Source organism: Spinacia oleracea, chromosome 2 (genome assembly GCF_020520425.1).
Source record: "Spinacia oleracea cultivar Varoflay chromosome 2, BTI_SOV_V1, whole genome shotgun sequence".
NCBI classification, from domain to species: Eukaryota; Viridiplantae; Streptophyta; class Magnoliopsida; order Caryophyllales; family Amaranthaceae; genus Spinacia; species Spinacia oleracea.
The window spans coordinates 92,536,912-92,560,336 of NC_079488.1; the positions used below are offsets into that span (position 1 = coordinate 92,536,912).

Sequence of the window (23,425 nt, forward strand, 5' to 3'; positions counted from 1 at the left end):
CACCGAACCAACATGCAATTGGTAGTAGTGTACTAATTTTCCGCGGGAGTTTGAATGAGTATCTTGATAGGCAACATCCCTCATAACTAAGGTTTTTGTCCTACCCAGCGCTCGAACCCGAGATCTTGGTTAAGGAGTAAGACACCCTTAACTACTCACACGGTAACGCCAACCCTACTAGGTCCACACTTGACAATATTGTTTTAGAACACCTTTTAGATGCACATGGGTGCACTTTGCACCCTCTCACATGTGATAGAGACCACCAATTGGCATAAAAATACCTTTGGGTACAAGGTGCACCCGGGTACACCTAATAGTTTTCAATATTGTTCTTACGTAGTATAATTTTTGTTGCTTTGAAGGTTATGCCTAATCGATGATATATACCCTTTCGTTTTATTTTAGTTGACATATGTATGTTTGTCAATGCATGATTCAAATATAAATATCTTCATTTATGAATAGACAAGATTTATAAAAAGTTGATATTTGAAAAAGAAAAAAAAAAAACCATTGAGACAATTCTTAAGTACAAGTCACAAAAGAAAGTCAAATGAGCTTGTATGAACAATGTCAAAATCAAATTGTGTCAATTAATAAGAAACCTAGGAAGTATAAATATACCCCTCGAAAAAATATCCAATATTTAAAAGTTATGGAGTAATAATTTATTACTTAAGTAGTACAAAATTGACTAAAATGTACTACTCCCATCGTTCCACAATGATGTTTCCATTCAGAATTTTGACACCATTCATAAATAAAGATAATCTTGTAAGTTCCCTTTCTATTAGTAAGGTTTTCAAACAAAAGGCGAAACTTGATTGAGTTGTTTCCAATACATGAGCAAAAAACATTATCATGGGGAGTCTTATTTGATTCGTTTAATGAATACTTTATTAATATAAAAATTTGTAACTTTTATTAATGTATAACTAGCTTTTGAGCTCGTTTAAAGGACCGACAAGTAGTTGTTTAACCATTTTAAAGTTTTAATTTTATTGATGGTTTGTGATTTTAGTGGGATATATGATTTAAATAAAGGTGGATCGAATTTGATATAAAGGTTGAAACAATATATAAATTATATGATGAATTAATATTGAGTGTTAAAGAGGGAGATGAATGGGAAGAGATATGTGAGTTTTAGTGAATTGATGTTTAATGAGGATGATGAAGTGGAAGAGGTATTGAAATTGTAAAATACTTCGTATAACAAACATAAAAAGGCAGGTTTAAAAAAAAAAATTAATGGATGAAAGATGGGTTAACACGTGCCATACAATTATGTATAGTTTTCCTTTTAAAATACTAGATATAGATAGATTAGAGATTAAAAAAATGATATTAAATATGTATTGGAAAACATAAAAGGTAAAAACTGAGATATCATAATGGTAATGAGAAAGTATATACTACGAGTAGTATAATATATTTTGATACTACTTTTTTCACCTATTAACACTCGTATTTTTCTTTTTCTTTTTACATATAAAAGATAAAGTAACTCATATTTCTATTAAGGCATATTACCTTCGTTTCAAAATAATTTTTACGGTTACTATTTGCACAAATCTTAAGACAAAATAGAAAAAGTGTGTAAAAAGTGGGTGGATATAATAAAATAAAGATAAAGTATGGTAGATGGTTAAAAAGGTGGGTTAGTGTAAGGAACAAAAAAAGAGTGAAAAATGGTAAATGTTGTGGGGGTAAGAAGGGTAAGATAGTAAATTTTTACGTCAAAATAAAATAAACTAAAGTGTAAAAAATATTACGAAACAGACTAAACGCTAAAGATCATTTTGAAACGAAGGTAGTACTACATATATTTTACTTTTTTTTCTTCATTGTAAATATGGTGTGAAAGATTTCTTGCCTGAGGAAGTCTTTGTGTATACTAGGTATACCATTTAAATGGTATACTAGCAATAGAATAATACTAAAATCAGAAGTGGGGTCATTTTAGTTAGAAAAAAAACTTCTAAGGAGGGTGAAGGAGTGGTTTGAAGCAAAAGGAGGTTGCAATTAAACCAGGTATGTTTCCAAGTTTCCGTAATTAGTTGTAAATAAACCAAACATTTCATTTTTTCATACAATAAATGCATTCAACTATTAGTGGAAAAATAATGTCGAAAATTTTATTAAAACGAGGTCATTCAATTCAGTGAGTAGAGACTGAGAATTAGTTATGGTATGAATTTTTTAATTATCCATGTTATAAATTTGAGTAATGTTGAAATTACGGTTTGAATTTGGTTACGAAATATGGGGAAAAAAATTAGGATAAAGATGATTGGGATAATAATTAGGATCTCAACGATGATTGGAATAAAATTTAGGGTATTGTTATTGATAAATTGTGAATTTACGGAAAACATTTTGTTAAAAGAGGAAAAGGCAATGGGGAACACGAACTCATTGGTAAACATTTTTAAGGTTTGGTATCGGAATCCTGTACCATACTCCAAATTAAACACAATAAATTTCATTATGTAGGTTCTTGAATTGGATGGGGAGGAAGAGTTGTTGGATGATGTAGGGGAATATTGTAGTGATGATGGGTTTGACGAAGATGATGGGGTAGATGATGGTGTAGAGTCTGAAGATGGTGGAGTTGAGGAGGTAGAAGTTGGTGAAGAACGTTGGGAAGATGACGAGGATGATGTTGTGGATGATTATGATGAAGCATTAGATGAAGGAGATGAATTAGATGAAGAATTGTGTATTGAAAATGATGATGACCTGAATGAGGTTAATGATGATAATTATGATGAATCCGGAGAAATGGGAGTGGGGCGAAACACTACTTGTATGGAGGATGGAGACATTGGATGCCCTGGTGATGGAGATGGGGTTTCAACCATTAACGCAGATTTGTATACAACTCCTACGAAGCGGAACAAAGGTCCTGTTCTACCGACCCCTTCTGTTGGAATGTCTTTTGCTAATTGGGAAGCATTGAATAACTATTTTCGATCCTATGGGGAGCAACAAGGTTTTGGTGTAGTGTGTATGGGAGAGAATAAGAGCGGGGTGAAAGACAGTGAAACGGGCAAATCCAATTCCCTGAGGACCTATGTTTGGCGGTGTGAGTGTCATGGAAGGCCAAAATACCGGCGGATGGTGAATGGCAGGGTAGTTACCTGCGCAGAGGAACCAATTCTTAAGAGGAAGACGAAGAAGTGTAGTTGCCCTGTTATGCTATATGGGGCTCGGACCAAAGAGAATTTATGGGTTGTGAAGAGTGTTGTTACTGAACATTTGAACCACATTCCCACTCCTACCAAGTCCAACCATATTTCCATGTTTCGGGTCAGGAAAATTACTCAGACAATCCTGAAACAGATTGAAAATGATCACGATTCAGGTGCACCTGTGGCTCAGATTTTCAATAACTTAGCGGGAAGAAGGAATGGTGTAGAGAATATTGGTTTTACGAAAAAAGACGTGCATAATATTTTGAATAGGAGGATGCGATTAAGGCTACGAGATGGGGATGCTGTTGCGATGATAAATTATTTAGATAAAATGACAAAGGATAATCAAAAATTTTTCCATCTGCACCGGCTTGATAAAACAGGGAAGTTGCAGGATGTAATGTGGGTTGATGCTCGTAGCAGAGCCGCGTATGAGTACTTTGGGGATGTGGTTTGTTTTGACTCCACGTACTGGACAAACAAGTATGAGTTGCCATTTTCGAACTTTGTTGGGGTGAATCACCATGGGCAAACAATTTTGCTTGGATGTGCATTAGTGTCTCATGAAACCGCGGAAACGTTCGTTTGGCTCTTTAGGGCATGGTTGTCTTGTATGGGGGGTAAAGCTCCCGCTGCTATTATGACCGACCAGGATGCGGCTATGAGGAAGGCAATTAGAATAGCAATGCCAATGCCTAAAACCAGACATCGTTGGTGTATGTGGCATATTATGCAGAAGTTCAGCCGAAAATTGGGTTCGATGACTGATTTTCCCCAAATAAAAGTTGCCCTACAGAATGTCATATACAACAGTTTGACCCCTGTTGAATTCGAAGAAGGTTGGGCTGAAGTGGTGGAAACTTTCAAGCTGAAGGAGGCTAAGGAAAGCTACAAGTGGCTAGTAGGTATTTTTCATTGTTTGGTACTACTTTTAATTCTAATCGTGATATGATAAAGTATACATCATACGAAACCGCGATAACATTTTAGATGGGTACACGTTTTCATTTAATTATGTACCAAACTGCAATAAAAATTTGATTTACATGTGCAATGTGGTTGGTATTTCTTATATGGCATTGTCTTTGGTGAGAATGTCTTTCATGTTCAATTCCTTTGTTGTTAATTTACCTAATGACCATTTTTAAATGTATAGGGTTGTATAATCAGCGAGAAATGTGGATACCTGCATATGTGAAGCATATTTTTTGGGCGGGGATGCAGACGACTCAGAGGGTTGAGAGTATTAACAGTTTCTTCGACGGGTACTTGAAGAAGAATACGAGATTATATCAGTTTGCTCCTAGGTACTGCAAGGCCATGGAAAGTAGGGCCAATGATGAAAAAGCTGCTGATGTGAACTGCTGTCGTTTTACTCGGTCTTTGGTTGGAGAGTTTGCTGTGGAGAGGAAGTTCCAGAAACTATATACGGATGCGAAGTTCGTTGAAGTCCAGATCCAATGTATGCGGGTATGTTACGTAACACCTATTACTTCGAAAGTAGTTTCTGATGTGGAGGTTGAGCATACGGTGTCTGACAAAGTATGGGTATGGTCCAAGTTCTTGAGAAAGGAAATATCTTTGGCAGGCCGGAAGCGTATATACGTCGTGCTGTTCAACAAGGAGACCTCTTTTGCAAAGTGTGACTGCAAACATTTCGAGTGCCACGGCATTATGTGTAGGCACATCATTAAGGTGTTGGACGTGGAGGATGTGGAAAATGTGCCTGTTGGATATATAGTTGACCGATGGAGGAAAGATATACAACGCAAGCACACTCTTGTGAAGGTTGCTTATCATGATCCCGAGAAAACAGAAGAAGTTAAGCGCTATGACCGGATTATGAATGCGGTGGAACTTGCTGCCCTCCGTGGATCACTTTCCGAGCAGAAGTTGGATTTGGTCATAGAAGGTATTATGAATATTGTGTTACGTCTTGATGAGAGTGATGCTCTTTCAGCATTTGGTGATAACGAAGCTGGTGCACTGACTTCCGGGGGGAACAGGATGGCGATTGTTGGTCCTACGACACCAGGCTCCGTTAACAAACCTCCAAACAGCGTTGGGGATGATACTACCACACTTACCCCCCCTATTATGGTTAAAGATCCTGTTCCGCGCGGTGGTTTAAAGGCTCACAGGACTCGTGAAAAAAGATTTTTACAACCAGGTGAGAATAAAAACTCCGCAAGGAAGCAAGTCAGGAAAAACAAGAGTGTTGTACCACAAGACTTTCCAGAAACCAGCAATTGTCAGAACACTTGCCTTCCTCAACACAACTACGTGCAGCCGCCAAACACCTTCCATCCTGGTTGGGGATCCCACGATCAATGTGTGAGTGAATCACATACGCTACAAATTAAACTTAAACAAATATTGATGTGAGTTTGTGAGTTTGTGATATTCTATTTAAACACATATTGATTTGAGTTTGTGATATTTCCAGGGGTATAGTGCTGATTACCCGCCTCAAATGGCTGGGCAAGTAAGGGGGACTATGGTATACCCTCAGCAGAACTACAACAATGGGGTATCTGTTCAACAGTTTCAGGTGATTTTTTTCGTGTCCTTTTGTACCACTCATGTTATTAAATGTTTATTAACCGTCAACAACATTTACCTTGTATTTATTAGCGTTTGACATGTATACAGTCATCTGGAAGAGTAAGTGGAGTTGTTGCCACAAATTTGTTTCCCTCAGGACAGACAGAAATTCGCATGTCTGTGGGTGGGATTCGTATGACCCCGGAGGGTGGTGACGTACTTTTGTCCCAAGACCGCTGTGGTATATCAATGTCACAAAACATATCTGGTGGTCCAATTGCCCAAAACCGATCCGGTTTACACATGTCCCACAACATTAATGGTGTGCAAATGTCGCAAAACTTGAGTGGAGTGCAAATATCTCAGATGTCGCAAATGTCCCAGAATGCTGGTTCCATTCGTTACTTCACCAGTAACAGCAGCAACAGAGGTGGAAATTATCAAGAGGCCGGGACTCATTGTATGCCTGCAAATCATAACCAGCACCGGCATAGTTTCCAGGTTGTGAACGAAACCTCCCATGGGGATCACCGTAGTTATCAACCAACTACTAAACACTTGTTGCAGTCCAATCCGGGTTTTTTAGTCAATGAGGCTGGGTGTGGAACGCATTCTACACATGGCGCCAGTGGTAATCCAGTATTCACTCAAGACCTGCTCGGTTGTCATGACCTTACGAAGAATTAGAATTGATTTCCATGGTGAAATCCACCCAATAAATCTACCTTTGTGGTACGTTATTTGAAGTTGATTGACTTCCATCCAATAAGTCTGAATTATGGCGTGTTACCATATGTGCATTCCTCTGTAACCATATGATTCAATTTGTAACCCAATTTGGGGTTTACAAGATGTCGTAACTTAAATAAGGTTACTTTAGATACTTTCGTAAACTGAATTTTCATAATTGACACAGAACTCTGAATTACTTCGTGTTTGCTATGTACTAAACCATGTATAATTCGGTAATTTGGTACCCTACTTCGTGTTTGCTATTTTTAACAGTATTTGTGTTAGTGTTTTTGCGGTTTTGTGTTAGTGTTTTTGCGGTTACTTTTTTTTAAAAATAAAGACGAATAATACGTATGAAGAATAAGAATAAGACTACTAATACGAAAAGCATCATCCGCAAAATATTACATGGAAGGCAGCGCCGCCTAGGTTGAAACTATAAAATACACCTATTACATTTCCGACGAGCTAAAGGTAGGCAATGTCTGAACAACAACAAATAACTTACCTGTTACTATTACGCCATAGAAGTAGGATAGAAAAATCTACCCAAACCTAATAACTAAATACGTCATGGTGATGAATACTATGCCGATAAATACTACGCCGTAGTTAAGCTAGTACCTAACTAAGTTCTTATACTATAGGTACAAAACAACCTACGTAATAAGTACTACACACACACTGATGGGGAAAATTGTGTATAACCCTACATAATAAGTACAACACACACACTGATGGGGAAAATTGTGTATAATAGCTCCAGACTCCGGCGCTTACAGTTCCAGTTTACGCGCAAGTGGTTGCTTCTGGAGCTTCACCGACTGCATAAATCAAATAAACCATTACAATCAACTAAAATGTTTTCTAATTGTCTACATTACATAGTTCGTATGAGACATAATAATAGCGGTAGCGGTACCATACTCACCCATAACGGTACCATACTCACCCATAAAATATCGGTATGCATTGTAATGCAGTACTATGTACACCTGTTTGGTACTATGGAGTCAACCCAATGCAGTAAGCATACCTGTTTGGTACCCTAATGGAAGTACCAGACGGTGTAAAACAAAGCGTTGGGAACCGAAATAAGAAATTAAATGAAGTACCTCAAATAAGACAGTAAACAGGAGGTTGGCCGAACCCAAATCAGATTCATTGTAATTTGGTAACAAGTCGTTTCCCCGCCACATAAGGACAACCCCTCCGCATTGATTCTCAAACCATTTGGATTGATATTCTCCTGGTAAGTTGCTAATTAGCTCCCTGCAGTCGTTGTTACTTATTCGGGCTTCAGTAACCACCATGAGTGATGGATGGTGCCTTGCAAACATCTCAAAGAAGGTGGCTCTGAATGAGGGTCTGCTCATGGATAGGGCATTCCATGCAACGACCACCGTACCTCGTGGTATGAAGGCGGAAACCGCCGTCCCAACCATAGTCTTTCCCTCTAAACACACCTCAGTGTAAGCCCGTCGTTTGGTCTGAAAATACCTTGGAACAACAGTAATTTCCACCCCAGTAAACGTATGTTCCACACTCATAACATGAATAGCATGAGCGTTGGATGCAATGAAAACGTGGCTCCTTGAATCAGGGAAATTGTACACAGGGAGGTCGTCCACAACTACAGCTGGTCTAGGGTCTACCACAGCGAGGAGGTTGTTCGGGTACAACAACCACGACCCTTGTGCAGCAAGCCGGTTGGAACACCAATCTAAGTAAGCCCAAAACCCAAGATGCATATTAGGGTGGTCCGTAATTAAAGGGTGGTGTGCAGGCAGGATTTTACCTGCAGAGGTGACCATCACAGAACAAGGGAACATAACAGGGTGGTAAGGCAACTTACTAACGGCACAATAAAGCTGGATATTCAGGTCAGTTTTGATTGCGTGCGGCACACGGAGACCATTTTCTGCGTCTTCGACGTCGATGGAGTAGTAAGTGGTGTTGTAGTTCAATTCAGGCCCGTTTGAAGATTTTGGCTGGTCGAAGTACATTATGGCTTTTGGGTGGCAGAGTAGTGTTCGGCTGCTATCACAAACAAGGATAGATTTGCCTTTGTCCATTTTTGGCAGGTTTGCCGGTGGAGAATTTGGAAACAATTAGGGTTTGAACAGCTAGAAGGAGAAACAAGTGGGTTGGTTTGAGGAGTCCCCACTGGAAGGAGGTTGTCAACTATAAAGGGAAGTGAATACTACACTAAAGTTGTCGGTGAAAAAACGTAGTGAAATAAATTCCTAACAACCTAGGTGGGTTTAAAAGTTATTACGTCGTTTGGTACCACCAGGTTTACTGATCTTATTACTTGGTACCGCTCCAGAGTACTTTTTTCAGTAAATGCAAACTACTGCAATTTAACGTTATCTGCATAATTGTTCTTATTGTTGAGTGAAATCAATAGTTGAATGTTGAACACAATTTATCCGACTTTGGTGATGTTTTCGTTTGATTCAGTAGTTTGGGACACTAATATTGTCGGTAAGGAACAACAGACTACTAAGAATCGGATTTTAGGGTTATGTGTTGTCGTTACTATGACTTGTATAGGACACTATTTTTGTCGGTATATGTAACAGTAGACCACTAAGAATTGGATTTTAGGCAAATGTGGTTTCGTTATCATAAGTAGTTTGGGACACTAATATTGTCGGTATGGAACAACAGACTACTAAGAATCGGATTTTAGGGTTAGTTACTATGACTTGTAGGACACTAATATTGTCGGTATGTAACAGTAGACCACTAAGAATTGAAATTTAGGAAAATATGGTTTCGTTATCGTAAGTAGTTTGGCACACTCATATTGTCGGTATGGAACAGTAGACTACTAAGAATCGGAATTTAGGGTTACGTACAAGTTAGTGATATGTTTGAAGGTAAAGGGTGTAGGGTACTTTAATGTGTTAAAAGTCGGATATTATAGGTCTTTAATTTGCCGTGACCTAATCGACACTAGGGTGTCCGAACATTGTTAACTCATATTTGAAATGACTCCAAACCCAATATTAGTAAAAAAATGTAATGATTACATTTGTGAACTTTTATTAGTATTAGTACCTCATTAATAGGTTGTGTACGTCTTACAATATAATGAGTTTATGTCTTACAATATGTGTTTAAAATTGAAAATTCTCACGTCTTAGAATAAGATGTGTTTACGTAACAATATAACAATGTAAGATTACATGGTTGTCTTAATTTACGTATGTTATGATGTTCGATGATGTTATCCTGATATTTATATTCAAAATATCAAGTGTTAATAATTTATGCAAATACGAAAATTGAAATTTTACGATTTCATGATGACCACGATCTGTACGCATACGACCATACAATACACTTAGTAAGACTATTACTACATAATTATATACATATGTGGTTATAAAATGATAATTACCTCCTAACTGAATGGATTAGGTAAATCTAAGGTAATCGGATTGAATGGATTTTTGAAATCAACTATCGGGTTCTTAACACCACTAAGGGTTTATCCTGTCATTGGTTAGATTTTCAACCCTACACCCAAATGACATTTGGGCGACTACTCGACCGGGTACACATTCAGTCCCTTAACCAATACGAATAATTTACCAATGCGATTAATTAACCGATACGATTAATTAACCAATACGATTAATTAACCAATAACAAATACTTTACATTAAGAACTAATTTTAAATTTAGTTCCCAAATGTACGAAATGGCCTATCCCAAACAACGTAGTAATAGGAGAATTCCAAAATTATTTTGAAACATTGAGCGGGAATTTTCCCGCCTCCTTCAGTAAAATTTCAAAAGTTTTGGAAGCTTGTCAAAGAATCTTTGACTTTGACCACCACAGCTATATAAGCCACAAGAAGTTGGCCACATCCTACCTCATGTTAAATAATTTAAAATCAAATAACGCCGGCTAATGTCTCATAGTTCTAATTCCCTAAGGTCACCGCCGGCAAACGTGGGATGCGTAGATGGCCGGAAGATGCTCTGGTGCGAGACGATCAGTTGTCCAACATGCATCACTTGCATAACTGAACTAAGGATTTCACAGACAACCACAAATCCACACAAATTATATTTTAAATGTCGATTTTGTGGGTGGTTCCGGTGGGTTGAAGATCACAATTTAATAACAGAGGAAAACATGCTGCCATCGCGTCTTGTTGATGTTGGGCTGGACCGCGTCCTCCACCGCCTCGACAAGATTGAATCAAGCATTTGGATGTTGTATAAATTATTCGTCGTTTGTCTTATAGTTTTTGTGTATTTTCTCCTCCCAAAGTAAATCGACGTTTCCTTTGTAAAAGATCGTAATAATCAATAAAAAGCGTATTTTAAGAGTTGGACAATTTCATCAATATCTTTCGTATGTAAATTACATCTGTGTGTCGTATTCCCGTAAGTTTTGTTCGCGTTAATTGGGGGACTGTTTTTAGTTATTATGGATTAGGGAAATCTAATATTGATTAGGGAAATCTAATATTACCTTTCATTGGATCTGTCCGTCTGCAACGCTTAGCACATCAATAGACGTCGTTTTGCTCGGGAAGTCGTTCCCGGGATCACAGCCTACGTACGAATAAAAGGAACAAATTGTTATATGTTTTATCAAACATTATTGAGCTACAATGAACCACAAACATACATTCCTCCCTTGTAACCCCCATTTGTACACTATCAAACATTTGGTGTTTTATATGCCTCGTTTGGTATTGTAATACCCCAAAATACGTGTTTTTCTCGGTCAAATCAGTTTTATATGGATCGAAAATGCATGGCCGAAACTGAATGGTTTGGTACACCATGTAGTTATTGTTTGTGTACCAAACCGTCGTTCGGAACCTTATGTCATACTATATGTCTATGTAAAACGGAAGACACTTACATGAAATTGTAACGACGCAAGGTGTTTAGGTTTTGCTCCCCCCATTTGACAAACGGGATCATGCCGGTACGTAATCGATGGCTGGACTTGGTTGACAGACCAGAACATAACAACACCCCCGGCTCGTCCTTCGGGACCGAATAAGTCGTGTTGGTACGTCCCAGGCAGTGTTTGTGCGATAAGCAGTAGTTGAGGTTCATTTATTCTTGACTCGGTCACGATGATAATGGACGGTGTAAGTTGGGAAAATATGCGATAGAAGTGTTCCTTGAACGAAGGCCTGGTTACACCTCTAGCATTCCAAATGACCACTAACATTCCCTTTGCCAGTAGTGTCGGTGTTGTATGACCGACGTATTGTTCTGTTGATCCCAGGTGAATATGGTGGTAACCCTTTTTACACAGGTTCCCTTCACGGTAGAAGACATCAACGTCAATTGAGTGAATGTAGTTAGAGTTTTTCATGACATGAAGTCCATCGGTGTAAGAACCAAAAAATATAGGGGTTTTTTTGATTGGTACAGTGTATACCGTTGTTTGGTCAATATGTAGTACTGGAATGGGATCAATGAAAGGTAAGTAATTATAAGGGATTACCTCAAACGCCTCAAACTCGGCCCTACTCCTAGCTTCCCACTCTATGTAAGCTAACAAACCAGCTGGAATACGACCACCCGAGTCTTCGGGAGTGGGGAGGTGGAATGGTAGTACACGGTTGTTCTCCGTTACCATGAACCTACCGGGAAATCCTTCTCTGTCCGATGTTTTTGAAAATATTGCCCGTACAATAGTGTCCCTATCAACGGGGTTCCACTCCTCTTCCCCTATGATCTCGTCATAGGTCTGAAAGTAAAAGGTCCGATTTATATCCAACTCATATCGCATACCCGCAGCCGGGGAGAAGTACATTGCTTCGCGAGGATGATATAGGAGGTTCCTGGTTGGGGACGTTTCATTGCTTACACATTGTTTTAAAACGTTTTGGGTTGGTGATTTTGGCATTAGGCTTCCTTTGATTAACAGTGTAGGGGGACTTCGGGTTTGATTGTAGGGGAGGACCTCAAGTCAGTCAGTCGTTAGTGATAAATAGGGCAACTGGTAACTTTAATTACGGACGTTGGTGTTAAAGTACGTTGTAGTTATTGCATTTCCCCTAAAAATTTTATAATACATAAACAATACAAATTCTTATACTTTGACCTTGTATTTTTTCCCCGTATTTTTTGTGAATAGTACATTACACAAGTAAGTTCATTTTATGTCTTTTCATTAATATACTCTAGTTACGCCAACTACCCTTTACTAAAGTTGTACTTGGACTTAAACCCCAACCACCAGCAAAGGTAATCATTTATTGTTGCATTCCTTATCCTGTACTTCTACAATTAAAATGAGGCACTCCTAGGTTATATTTCACTTTGCATCCAACTTTCTATAGAGATTTAACAACAAACTACTTCCAGTCATGGCGGGTGGTCCTACTCGGAAAGAAAATAAAAGGTAACTTCTGCTAATGTATGACCTTGTTCTGTTAAAGAAAAATATGTGATAAATACGGCTTTTTTGTTGTGTTTATGTTTATATCACACCATTGACATCTATTTATTTTAGTTTATTAATGTCGATCGTACTTTACTAATACGGAGTGTGTACTAAATCGCTTGGCATGGTACATTTGTGTAAATATATTTGCAGTCATGGAAAAGGCAAGGCAGCTGAACAGGAAGAAACACCAAGGACTAGGAGGTATACAGCCAGGGAGAAGGGAAAGGCCAAGGTAATGGATAGTGACGAAGTGTTAAAGGTCATGGCTGATTCCGGCCAACGCGACGTAAAGGACGTCGTCGGGATCCACACAGTACGTAAAAGGGCTGACAGCCTTGTCTTCCCCCACCTTCTGGCAGCTGTGTCCAGGAACGGGGATGAAGCCATAGGTGGAATAGACTTCAACCCTAAATGGCCGTACCTCACACCTCTCAAGATAGTTAGTGCAAGACGCTTCAGGAAAGAGGCGTACTGTTTTTTATATTACTTACTAGATTCGTATAAGATGGGTTTTAGTTTTAACCTGAACAAACTTTAAAAAATCATCCTTAAGTGCATGGAAAATGATCTTTTCTACCGCTACCTTGTCAAATTCTTTGAGATGTTCAAGCCCTTGAAAGGGTGGTTGGATGAGGTCAATTACAGGTTACAGGTACATGAGACAGAGTCGGGTCCATTCGGCCTACTAGTGCTCGGTCGGAAATACATGGGTTTCAAAGAAAGGGAGACCACGTTCGAGTGGATGAATTTCGGAAACGAGGATCTTTTTTACTACCTCTCTTACGATGAAGACAACTACCTCCATTTCAAGAACGAAATGATAGATCTGAATGGGTTGGAGACGATGAGTGAGTTGGATTTACTCCTTGAAAACCCTTTTTACTCTACGCATAACTACCCTGCTCATTACGATCAGCAGATGGAACTGGCCTACGCTTCGAGAAGTTCTAAGATATATTATCACGACGAGGACATGGTGTACTTTCACCCGGACTCAGCTGATGAGTACGATAGTTCTAACAGCGACGCAAGTGAAGAAATTTGATGCTAATTGGTACCTACACTTCGCTAATATGGGTACCAAATGATGCGGTTTGGGATACAAAAAAATTACGTAATCGGTGTGTCCTCGGTAAGATTATGTTTTTCTTTCTGAAAGTGTTATTACTTTAGCCCTATGGGGTTTGCAAAATTCTCCTAAAAGCTTGTATTTTTTGGTCGTTTTCAGTAAGGCCCTAGGACTGTATTTGGACTATGTAATCGGTATTTGGTACATAAGGTAGTACCAAATAGCCAATTTGGACTATGTAATCGGTATTTGGTACACACGGTAGTACCAAATAGCCAATTCGTAATTTATGTGAATTTATATGAGTTCACAATTAATATGTTATTAACATTACATTTGTCATGATAGTCTAGCATTAATAATAAATAAACCTTGTTCAATTTAATACAAATTCTAACATTATATATCATAATACAACACTTAAGGAATTTAATTCTTCAGCTTACACAACACTGATTATAAGAATATAGCCGACTACGAATACAAACCAATATAATAAGAACCCTAGTTGTTCATAATTGTGGTAGTTGACTCACCCTCAATCCTTGCCATCTTCATAGACCCAACTCCGACGTACGGGATACTTTTTTCTTTCTTGACACGTAAACCACCGGCTGTACACAAAATTGTAAGTATGAGTTACACAGTAGACGTCGAATTAGGAAACGTATTGAATATAATTGGGTGCGTCCTCATTTGAACTTATATACTCTTGTACTTACTTAGCTACCTACCCACAACATTAATTTGTAGAGGCCATCGCACAATGTAAAAGTGTCCAGAAATATGAAGGTGGATTGCAAAGATGATACTAGTGTACTTTGTGTTTGGTACCACATTCGTAAAAGTTATTAAGAAAAGTAGTAGAAAGGTACAACTACATGCACGGGAATGGAACCCTATTCGACCTTATTACGGTACTAAACTCTCAGATTAAGGTCAAATTTCATGTAAAGGTCATCAATGTCGTTTCAAAGGGCATTTAATCTAAGTAGAGTATGTAGAAAAAGGGGTGTTGTACGCTTTTTACCTCAAATGTGAAGTTGAACAACCCGCTTTCTGTCGTGGAATCATCTTCTTTGTAAGATACGAATAGATCGTTAACGCGCCACATAAGAACCACCCCTCCACACTGATCTATGTTATCGAACACTGCACTCTCGTACTTTCCTGGTAGGGTAGTTATCAGTTCCTGACAGTGTTCGTCGCTTATCCTGGCTTCAGTGACAATCAACAGAGCCGGGTGGTGGGTTGCAAACAGTTCCAACAATGTCGCCTTGAATGATGGCCTTGTCATGGACTTAGCGTTCCATATTGACACAATCAAACCGCGTGGGATCGTATTTGGTACCCCCTCGAATTTCTTTTGTCCCTGAACAGAAATGGTAATTAGGTTTTCAATAACGAACGACAAATAACACTAACAGTTTCAAAGGTCATGTTATAATTTCGTCGAATGGTCTACGATCACCCTTATTCCGTAGGCATATGGTACCATTGAGTAAAGTAGTACCAAACCAATGAACAACACATGTTTGGTACTGTTTATATTGCGACAGAGGTACCAACGGCATATTTGGTACTGTTTATATTGCGACAGTGGTACCAACGGTATAATTTTTTCAAATTAAAGGAATAGTGTAAGGTTAGCATAACGAAATATGGGTGTTTTTTTATATTAAATGGATAAGGTGGCAGTTACGTGACGGTTAAAACAGGCGCTCTATAAAGAACACTTCGTGTGAGGGTTATTTCCATAAACTTCAATGTCTTCACAAAGCATTTCCATAAAATTCATTGTCTGCAAAAAGCATTTCATTCGAGAAAATGGAAATTCCGCCAAATTATTACCCCAGAGTCTGTCCTAACCACCGTTACCGTTTCAATTTTACGGAACAACACAAAACTGCTCGCAAACACGACCTCATACAACAATTCGAGATCGACCTCGCGGAAAAGTATGGGTATGCGGTGGTTGAACCAGACCAACACGGATGTGCGAAGTCCAAGAGCGTCGAAATTGTTGCCGGAGATGCTAATATAATGGGTGTCATATGGTCTAAGATGGACAAGCCAACTAGGGGTAATTCAGTGTTCGCATGCAAGAAGTGGGCCATGGAATTGATCAATCAATACTACCGCCCCGACTTTGATTGGAAATTCACCGAAAGAGTACGTACCCTTAATTTTCGATACTATGAAACCCTAGAGTACAAAGAAAGAAATGGCACTTACACAAGGTTTAAATATAAGTGCGTCTGTGACCTGTGGAGGGAAGGGTCAAATACCTTGAACCCTAGGGAACCACTACTTAATGTACCGAGTGACATTGATTTCAATAATTTCGACACAAGTGTGGGGAATGCAAACTACAGTTGGAGGATTCAGTGTGGTGGCATGTAATGTCCTGGAAGTCTGGCCATTTGCATACTATTATTTCAATGCCATAGTGTTAGCTGTGTGATTGTTTCATATTTCACAAATGTATTGCTTTAGTTATTTTTTTAATTATCCTGTGTGTTTGACATCCTCCTTCAGCCTAATAATTCCTTTGATTTGGTTAATGTGAATGTAAAAGTGTGATTTGGTTTGTTTAAACCTATGTTTATGTGTTGATTCCAGATTACTCTACAAACAATACACAAGATCACATTTTTCAACTTTCAAATTCAAATTAACGCGAATTAACCACAATAAAAACCCAACTACCGAACTTGATACCGAATTAACCAGCCTGTCGAACGGGTCGGACCTGACTCAGGACTTGATATAACCTTTTTATCCTTTATAACAATAAACACTGCTGAAATGAAAAGTAGTTATTCACTAAATTCATAAACACCGCAAATTTTGATTACTGAGGTCACCGTGTTTGCGTACTGTTTTGTCTAACTCTTAATCATCCAACTTTTGTAGCAACAATTACTAATGTTCGTGTGGTACATATCTGATCTTGTTTGGTACTAAATTTATGCTTGGTACCATGCAAAGCCGGAACAAAGCTCAGGCGCTGTAACAAACTCGTAGATTGTACCCAAACTTTTCTAATAACGGTACCAAACAACCTATTAGGTATCACAACACGTACCAAACTCGTATTGTAAATCTTTAATGCACGATACAAAGCATACCACAAAACTTGCAAAACATACCTGCAAGCAATGAATCCCATCTCCTAGAAATAATCTGAGTATCAAAAGACAACAACTATTATTTAGTTCACGCGTTAATCACATTTCAAATTTTGACCAGATAAGTGTGCAATTGTTTTCTCTGTTAAAAACCCTAAACGTTAGCAGAAGAAGCACGACCAAACATCAACGAACTGGGCAGTGGGTTGCAACGATTTGGGGAAGAAGCGGGCGGCAGGAGTTGAAATCTGAATTCAAGTGAGACAAAAACAGTGCCCTCCGAGCTACATTGATGTCCCCCTGTCCCAAAACAAGTTTGAAAAGACAACTGTAAGTTTATAATGTGGGGGTATAGCACTTACAGTTACAACAGTAGAGGACTTACCACTTGCATCGTCTTTGTAAATGCCCTTGCACTTTCCTGGATAGCCATAAGCATTACTATTCCACACGCATGACTACAAAGCCAAACAAAACATATCAGTAAGACTTAAGGTGGTTACTCGACGATGAAAAGGTAGCATAAACAGTACTTGTCGTTGTAGTCAGGGAAGCTAATGGAGTCCAAGGGCCAAGTATGCATTTGCTTCAACTTCCAAACAAGAGCTGCATTATACTGCGTGTCCTTCCAATGTAGAACGTACTCCACAGCTGCTACCCGGAATGAGGAGACCGTATTATGTTAGTACAATAAACTGAGTGAAGTCAATGTTCTTAAACTCCCACCAAACCAGGTTAAGATACCAATTTTTTAACATCCCCAGAATGCTCGGAAGCAGGATTAGTATACATGCTGTCAATGAACCATATCTTCTGGTCTTTCAGTGCAAAAGCAACACACCACCAATGTCCGTTGTCCACAACTGGAACATAGACCTGGACATGATAATTACAAATTCTTACAAATCGCATACCTGTGTGTCGCGGACAATTAATACACCAAAAACTAAAATAACAAATTGTACAAGGACGTTCCTCAAAAAGAAGACAGATCCCGAACTGACCAAATAGAGAGCAATCATTCAACGTAAAAGGCATGTAGGAACTTATTTCCAAATCCTTAAAATACGGCCTCATCACTCAGTTATTAGTCCGAAAATAGTCAGACACATGTTGTTGGCATATAATCAGACATATAAACATGGAGTAAAAAGACTAATTAGACTTACCACAGATATATCAGCTGACACAATCTTCTGGAGAGGGGTGGACCACTTCTTCAGCAGACCAGCATATGTTTCCCTCGTCTTTAATTTCTGATACTGTAAAGCACAATAACAAAATAACTAAGCAACCTCGTACGCTTACTTTATTTATTTCATTAATGGTGAATATTAGGAGAACATAATATTAGGAGAACATACCGCAAATGAGGAGTCCAGCATGATTCTGCGAGAATTCGTTGGGTATTCCAGAGCCCATTCCCTGTTGTATATGTTTGCAACGGCCCGAACGTACTGGGAATGCACGTACTCCCTAGGACGCACAACCGAGTAGCACATCATCCGATTTGCATCATTACCATCACACTCGATAAGCATGGCCCCCCTGCAAACATAAAATACAGATATGATACAAGTGATTATCATTACATAAATGTACAACGTACATTAGTGTATACAACGTACTTAAGTGTTACATGAGTAAAAGTTGTAGAACATACTGCTCTTTCCCTTTAGGATTGTATGACTCCACATAAGCTACTACGTCACTCTCAAGTTTTGTCATTCGTACTCGCGTCTGCCGATAGCGTGTTTTTGGGTTTGTTCTCGGAATCCTTAGGATCAATTTCTCCCGTGGTCCTTCTTGGTCATCAGTTTGGAGATTCTCATCAGTGGTGTTCCCTTCAGTGGGGTTATCTTGACTGGTGTTCTCTTCACTGTTCTTATCTTCAGAGGGGTTCTCTTGAGCGATGTTCTCCAAGGGCGATGCTGCAACCGTTCCTTGCACAGGACCATTAGCCGGTCCCTCATCATCGTCATCATCCCTATTATTCGGCCCCCCATCCTTGACGCCACCATCCTGCTCTTCCGGCTCCTCAACATTCTCCTCACCATTGTCTTCACCATCCTCTTTGTCTTCAACTACACCCAGCTGTCCCACCTTCTCCGATGACATTCCATCTGGAAGTGGCCCGTCACCAGCTTGAACCTGTACGTGCTGTTGTGTCTGGTCGACCGGGTGCTTGCTTGTTTCTGGGTCAGTTGCTACTACACCAACATCATCAGCAGTGTGGACCAAAGGTACATCACCGTGGCTGACCGGGTCTAGGGGATTCATAACTGGCACACTCACATGAGGGCCCACAAATACACGTCCCCCATCAGACGGTTGCAACTCCACATCGGAATCGTCATCGGCATCCAACTCTGTAAGCACCTTATTCACAGACTGGTCCAACGGCATAGCCACACCATCAACATCTATCGTCAAATGATCGGTAGCATGATATGACCTCATTCCTCTTTCACGGGATACGCCCCGGCGATCTTGCAATAATGGAGCAAGCTGCCCCATAACCTAAACAGAAAAAAATGCAAAGTAATTCATGCACACAGAAATGACTCCTCCAGACCTTGGTGAGTACTATTTTTTACTAGTTAAACATATATGCCTGTTTATCACTAACACTCAGTATTTGAAAATTATCCCACTACAAAGAGTACCAAACAACATCAATATCATTCATATGGTACACCTAAAGACATTTATGAGTACTATTTGAAACCCTAAAACATTTTTGGCTATTAATCACTAACATCAACATAAAATTGAGGAAATCGTTTAACTTCCCATACCATCTCTGTGACCTCCTGAGCTAGGGTGCGTCTCCATTCTGAAGAAGTCATCTGTGCTACCATCTCAGCAACCTCTACTGCGGGAGACCGTCTACCCTCCCTGCCGTAAAGGGGATGAGGATCCCCGTACACAACATCAACAGTCTGGAAAGATTATAAAAGGAATAGATTTCAGTCAGATTAGATAATACAAAATTTAATATGACAAATACGACCAACTAACAACCAGTTACCCACCGTAATCCTTCCATAATCTTCACTCGCTTTCCTATCCCGATTCTTGGCCTCATCCACTTCCTCCTGTGTCCAGACTTTGATCCTGGGAAACTCATCCCATCTCACAGGATGCCTGCATAAATGGTCTGGGTAGAAAATCTGTAAAACAAATCCACTTTCAGATAAGGCATTGTAATAGAAGACAGGATACTAACACCACAACAATAACAGTATTAACCTTTTATATAATTTAATACATTAAATATTTCAGTAAGATAGACGCACCAGCAAAAACAACACACAACCACCAGTCCCAGCGGCATACCCCTGATGGTCTATCTTCCGCTGACAGGCGTCTCCGTAGTCTAAAAGCCATGTGTGACAAAACTCACACCAATTGTACAGTGATGCATTCTTTGCCACGGAAACTGCACCTAGCAATTTTAAAGACATGTTACCCCCATCGGTAGAAGGACATAAAATCTGCCCCAGCAACACAATCATGAAATTTTCCATGAACGAGGCCCTATCACGCTGATTAGCCAGGGGCTTTATCTTTCCTTCACCGTCAACCGGCCCTGCCAATTCCTTTACAGATTTGGCTATGATTATTGTGCTCTTTGAGGTTGATGTATTCTTTTCACCATACTTGAGGGCCATCGCTTTAAGGGTGCCTGGAGGAAGATCAGACTCCTTCACTGGCACCGGAAGACCGCTGTTCTGGAATCCGAATACATATTCCCAATGGGAAGCAGTTATCGGCAACACATGGCCGTCCCCTCCAACAAGGTAACTGTTACCCCCATCCAACCGGGACATCAGCCAGTAGCACAGCTGCCTAGGTAGCTTGGATATTTTCAAATCCAACATCCCCCCGAAACCCATTTTCCTAACGCAACTTCTCCTTGACTCATCAAAAGCAGCAATAATCTTAGAAAATGCATCCGTGCGACAGATAACGCTTGGTTGCTACACATAATAGTTTAAGTAAAAATAAATTAACTGACAAAACCTAATCAAAATACACAATTCATCTTTAAATAAAGGATCAATAGTACCTTTCGGCCACAATTAGCCCGCTGAGTAGCAACTACCACGCCGTGAAACTTCGCATACTCACCCCTAGACAGAGGATGTTTGGGAATCGGTACCTAAATATGAAAAAAACATTAGCATCAACTACGTAGAAAAAACATTATTATACCATAAAAATCCTTAAAAACAATGAATAAATTTCAAAATTAAATACCCGCACAAACATCCTCCTGTTATTCCCTCTGATTGCCTTCTGTTTTGCAGGGGGCTTTCCTTTTGCTACCCCTGTTTCATCAAACTTCCTACCCATCTGCTTCATCGCAGGAAGTACCGTCTTCTTCACATGTCTCCTTCCCTCGTCAACATCATCATAATCCTCTCTACGCTTCTTCCGCATCATCTGCAGATGTGCCTTCTTCTTCAAAGCATTCTGCCCGACCTCCTTCCAACTCTTCCCTCTTTTCTGAACGCGAACAACAACATCCTCTCCTTCATCTTCATACCCACCATCCATATATTCACCGTCTTCGTCTTCTATATCTTCTTCCTCCTCTACTTCATCGTATGAAATAACCCTCCTGCTTTTAGCAGATTGCCTTTTCTTTGGCGCACGTTTCACTGTTCTCTGGCATAATTCATCCTCGAATTCTTCGTCCTCATATATCTCATCCTCATATTCATCATCTTCAACATCTTCATATGCATCCCCGTCAAAAACAGATTCTTCACTGTCATCCCCAGACAGCGATCGCCCTTCCTCATCTTCTTCCATTTCTTCATCGACGACAGGGTCTTTGCCCTTTAGCTTACTATTCCGAGCAACTTCCACGCGTTTTTCCTTAAAAACAATATTGAAATACATATCTTGTTAATAAACGTATAACAATATACATACTATCAATTATCAGCAAATACGATACACTCATAAAATGAGCGGTGACACTCACCCTAGGTTTGCTGCTGCTACCACTTTGTCCCTTGATAACCATCCTACAAATACAATTTTACCAATCATTATACCATGCATACCTTCGATATAACAGTACCAAACACATTGGTAATTTAGGTTTGGTACCAAAGAAAATACCAAATCATATATCCTTTACCTAAATGTACAAAAGTGTGTAATATTTTCCATTTGGTACCAGATCAAGTACCAAACAACAATAAAACAAACAAAGGTAGTTTTAAAAGCATGCCATCACACGAATTAAACATTAATCAAGCACACTTCATACCAGTTTAACTTTACCTAAACGAAGGCTTATCAAATTACTTAATTCGACTAGGAAAGTAATTCAACAACAAACATCACAGTATAAAATTCGCATAATAACCACAAATTAACCACTAATTAACCCCAAAATATGAAAAGCCCATAAAAATAGCTACTTCATCACTAAATTAAATATACACACTTAAATTTTTATAACAAGAGCTACTTCAAGTAATTAGAACATAATTGTGAAAAAAATTCACTTTCAATTCATCAGCAACACAATTGTCAAACAAAATGGTGAAACCCTAAAAATCAAATCAGCCCCAAAAAACTGTGAAAACATAAAATATTACCAAAACAAGAACTAAACATCAATTCATACAGAAAAAAATTAACTTCACCTGGAAAAGTTGAGCAGTTCGTTAGTTAACAAATATCACCGATTATAATCGCCCTGGCAAACACCCTTTTTGGAAGGTATGAATTGGAAACCGGTCACGAAGTGGCTAACCTTCTAACGAGAGACTGACAATTTGGGAAGTTCTTGCCGGAGAATTTGGAGGGAGAACAATTGAGTGGGAGAGCACGCAAGGAGGAAGAAGACGAAATAACCGTATTTTGGAAAGAAACTGTAAAAATGAAACCCACCTGATTTTTTACATTACACTAAATTAAGGGAAGTGATAAATCCAAGGAAAATTTTACTTCTTCCAAGGAAATCCACATTTTTTTAAAGGTGATTTCCTTGGAAGAAGTGAAATTCTTCCTTGGATTTATCATTTCCCCTAAATTAATAATCAGTAAATTAAAAAATAGAAATAAAAGAAAAACTAAATTTAAAAAATAAATTTGAAATTCAAATTTTGGAACAGATTTTTAGAGAGAGAAGTTGAAAATATCTGAAGTTGTAATTAATGGTGGGCCACCCACCTTTACTCCACTTAAAATTACCAACATATCCCTAGTATACCATTGTTATGGTATACCCAGTATCGATTTAGACAACCTCTTTCTTGCCTATATAAAGCCACCAGATTTGGTA

General features: G+C 39.0%; 3 protein-coding genes across 3 annotated transcripts; 1 reads left to right on the top strand and 2 right to left on the bottom strand.

Annotated features, from left to right (window-relative positions):
* The first annotated feature begins 1,124 nt into the window (after window positions 1-1,124).
* Window positions 1,125-6,431, top strand: LOC130467631 (protein FAR-RED IMPAIRED RESPONSE 1-like). The gene is made up of 5 exons (XM_056836197.1): window positions 1,125-1,190; window positions 2,500-4,105; window positions 4,357-5,534; window positions 5,647-5,751; window positions 5,853-6,431. The coding sequence occupies exons 1-5, from the start codon at window positions 1,125-1,127 to the stop codon at window positions 6,429-6,431; spliced, it is 3,534 nt and encodes a 1,177-aa protein (XP_056692175.1).
* Window positions 6,432-17,833: 11,402 nt separating this feature from the next.
* LOC110800285 (uncharacterized) lies at window positions 17,834-21,029 on the bottom strand. Its single transcript, XM_056835545.1, has 7 exons — window positions 20,415-21,029; window positions 20,151-20,262; window positions 19,914-20,057; window positions 18,779-19,635; window positions 18,480-18,663; window positions 18,285-18,377; window positions 17,834-17,991 (listed from the first exon to the last, which is right to left on the bottom strand). Exons 1-7 carry the CDS (start codon window positions 20,450-20,452, stop codon window positions 17,851-17,853), a joined length of 1,569 nt encoding a protein of 522 aa, XP_056691523.1. The 5' UTR covers window positions 20,453-21,029; the 3' UTR covers window positions 17,834-17,850.
* A 474-nt stretch (window positions 21,030-21,503) lies between these two features.
* Window positions 21,504-22,862, bottom strand: LOC110800284 (uncharacterized). Its single transcript, XM_056836198.1, has 4 exons — window positions 22,785-22,862; window positions 22,112-22,154; window positions 21,549-22,002; window positions 21,504-21,514 (listed from the first exon to the last, which is right to left on the bottom strand). The coding sequence occupies exons 2-4, from the start codon at window positions 22,151-22,153 to the stop codon at window positions 21,504-21,506; spliced, it is 507 nt and encodes a 168-aa protein (XP_056692176.1). The 5' UTR covers window position 22,154; window positions 22,785-22,862.
* Window positions 22,863-23,425: the final 563 nt, after the last annotated feature.

What these genes read in the sequence shown, in the direction of transcription:
- LOC110800285 (XM_056835545.1), bottom strand. Translation starts at nt 20,452, where the DNA reads ATGCCGCTGGGACTGGTGGTTGTGTGTTGTTTTTGCTG. An exon ending in CTCAGGAGGTCACAGAGATG is followed by an intron (nt 19,636 to 19,913) that starts GTATGGGAAGTT and finishes TTTTCTGTTTAG; the next exon opens with GTTATGGGGCAGCTTGCTCC. An exon ending in TGCTGGACTCCTCATTTGCG is followed by an intron (nt 18,378 to 18,479) that starts GTATGTTCTCCT and finishes TGTGCTTTACAG; the next exon opens with TATCAGAAATTAAAGACGAG.
- LOC110800284 (XM_056836198.1), bottom strand. Translation starts at nt 22,153, where the DNA reads ATGGTTATCAAGGGACAAAGTGGTAGCAGCAGCAAACCTAGG. An exon ending in GTAGCAGCAGCAAACCTAGG is followed by an intron (nt 22,003 to 22,111) that starts GTGAGTGTCACC and finishes ATTGTTTTTAAG; the next exon opens with GAAAAACGCGTGGAAGTTGC.
- LOC130467631 (XM_056836197.1), top strand. Translation starts at nt 1,125, where the DNA reads ATGAATGGGAAGAGATATGTGAGTTTTAGTGAATTGATGTTTAATGAG. An exon ending in AGGATGATGAAGTGGAAGAG is followed by an intron (nt 1,191 to 2,499) that starts GTATTGAAATTG and finishes TTCATTATGTAG; the next exon opens with GTTCTTGAATTGGATGGGGA. An exon ending in AAGCTACAAGTGGCTAGTAG is followed by an intron (nt 4,106 to 4,356) that starts GTATTTTTCATT and finishes TTAAATGTATAG; the next exon opens with GGTTGTATAATCAGCGAGAA.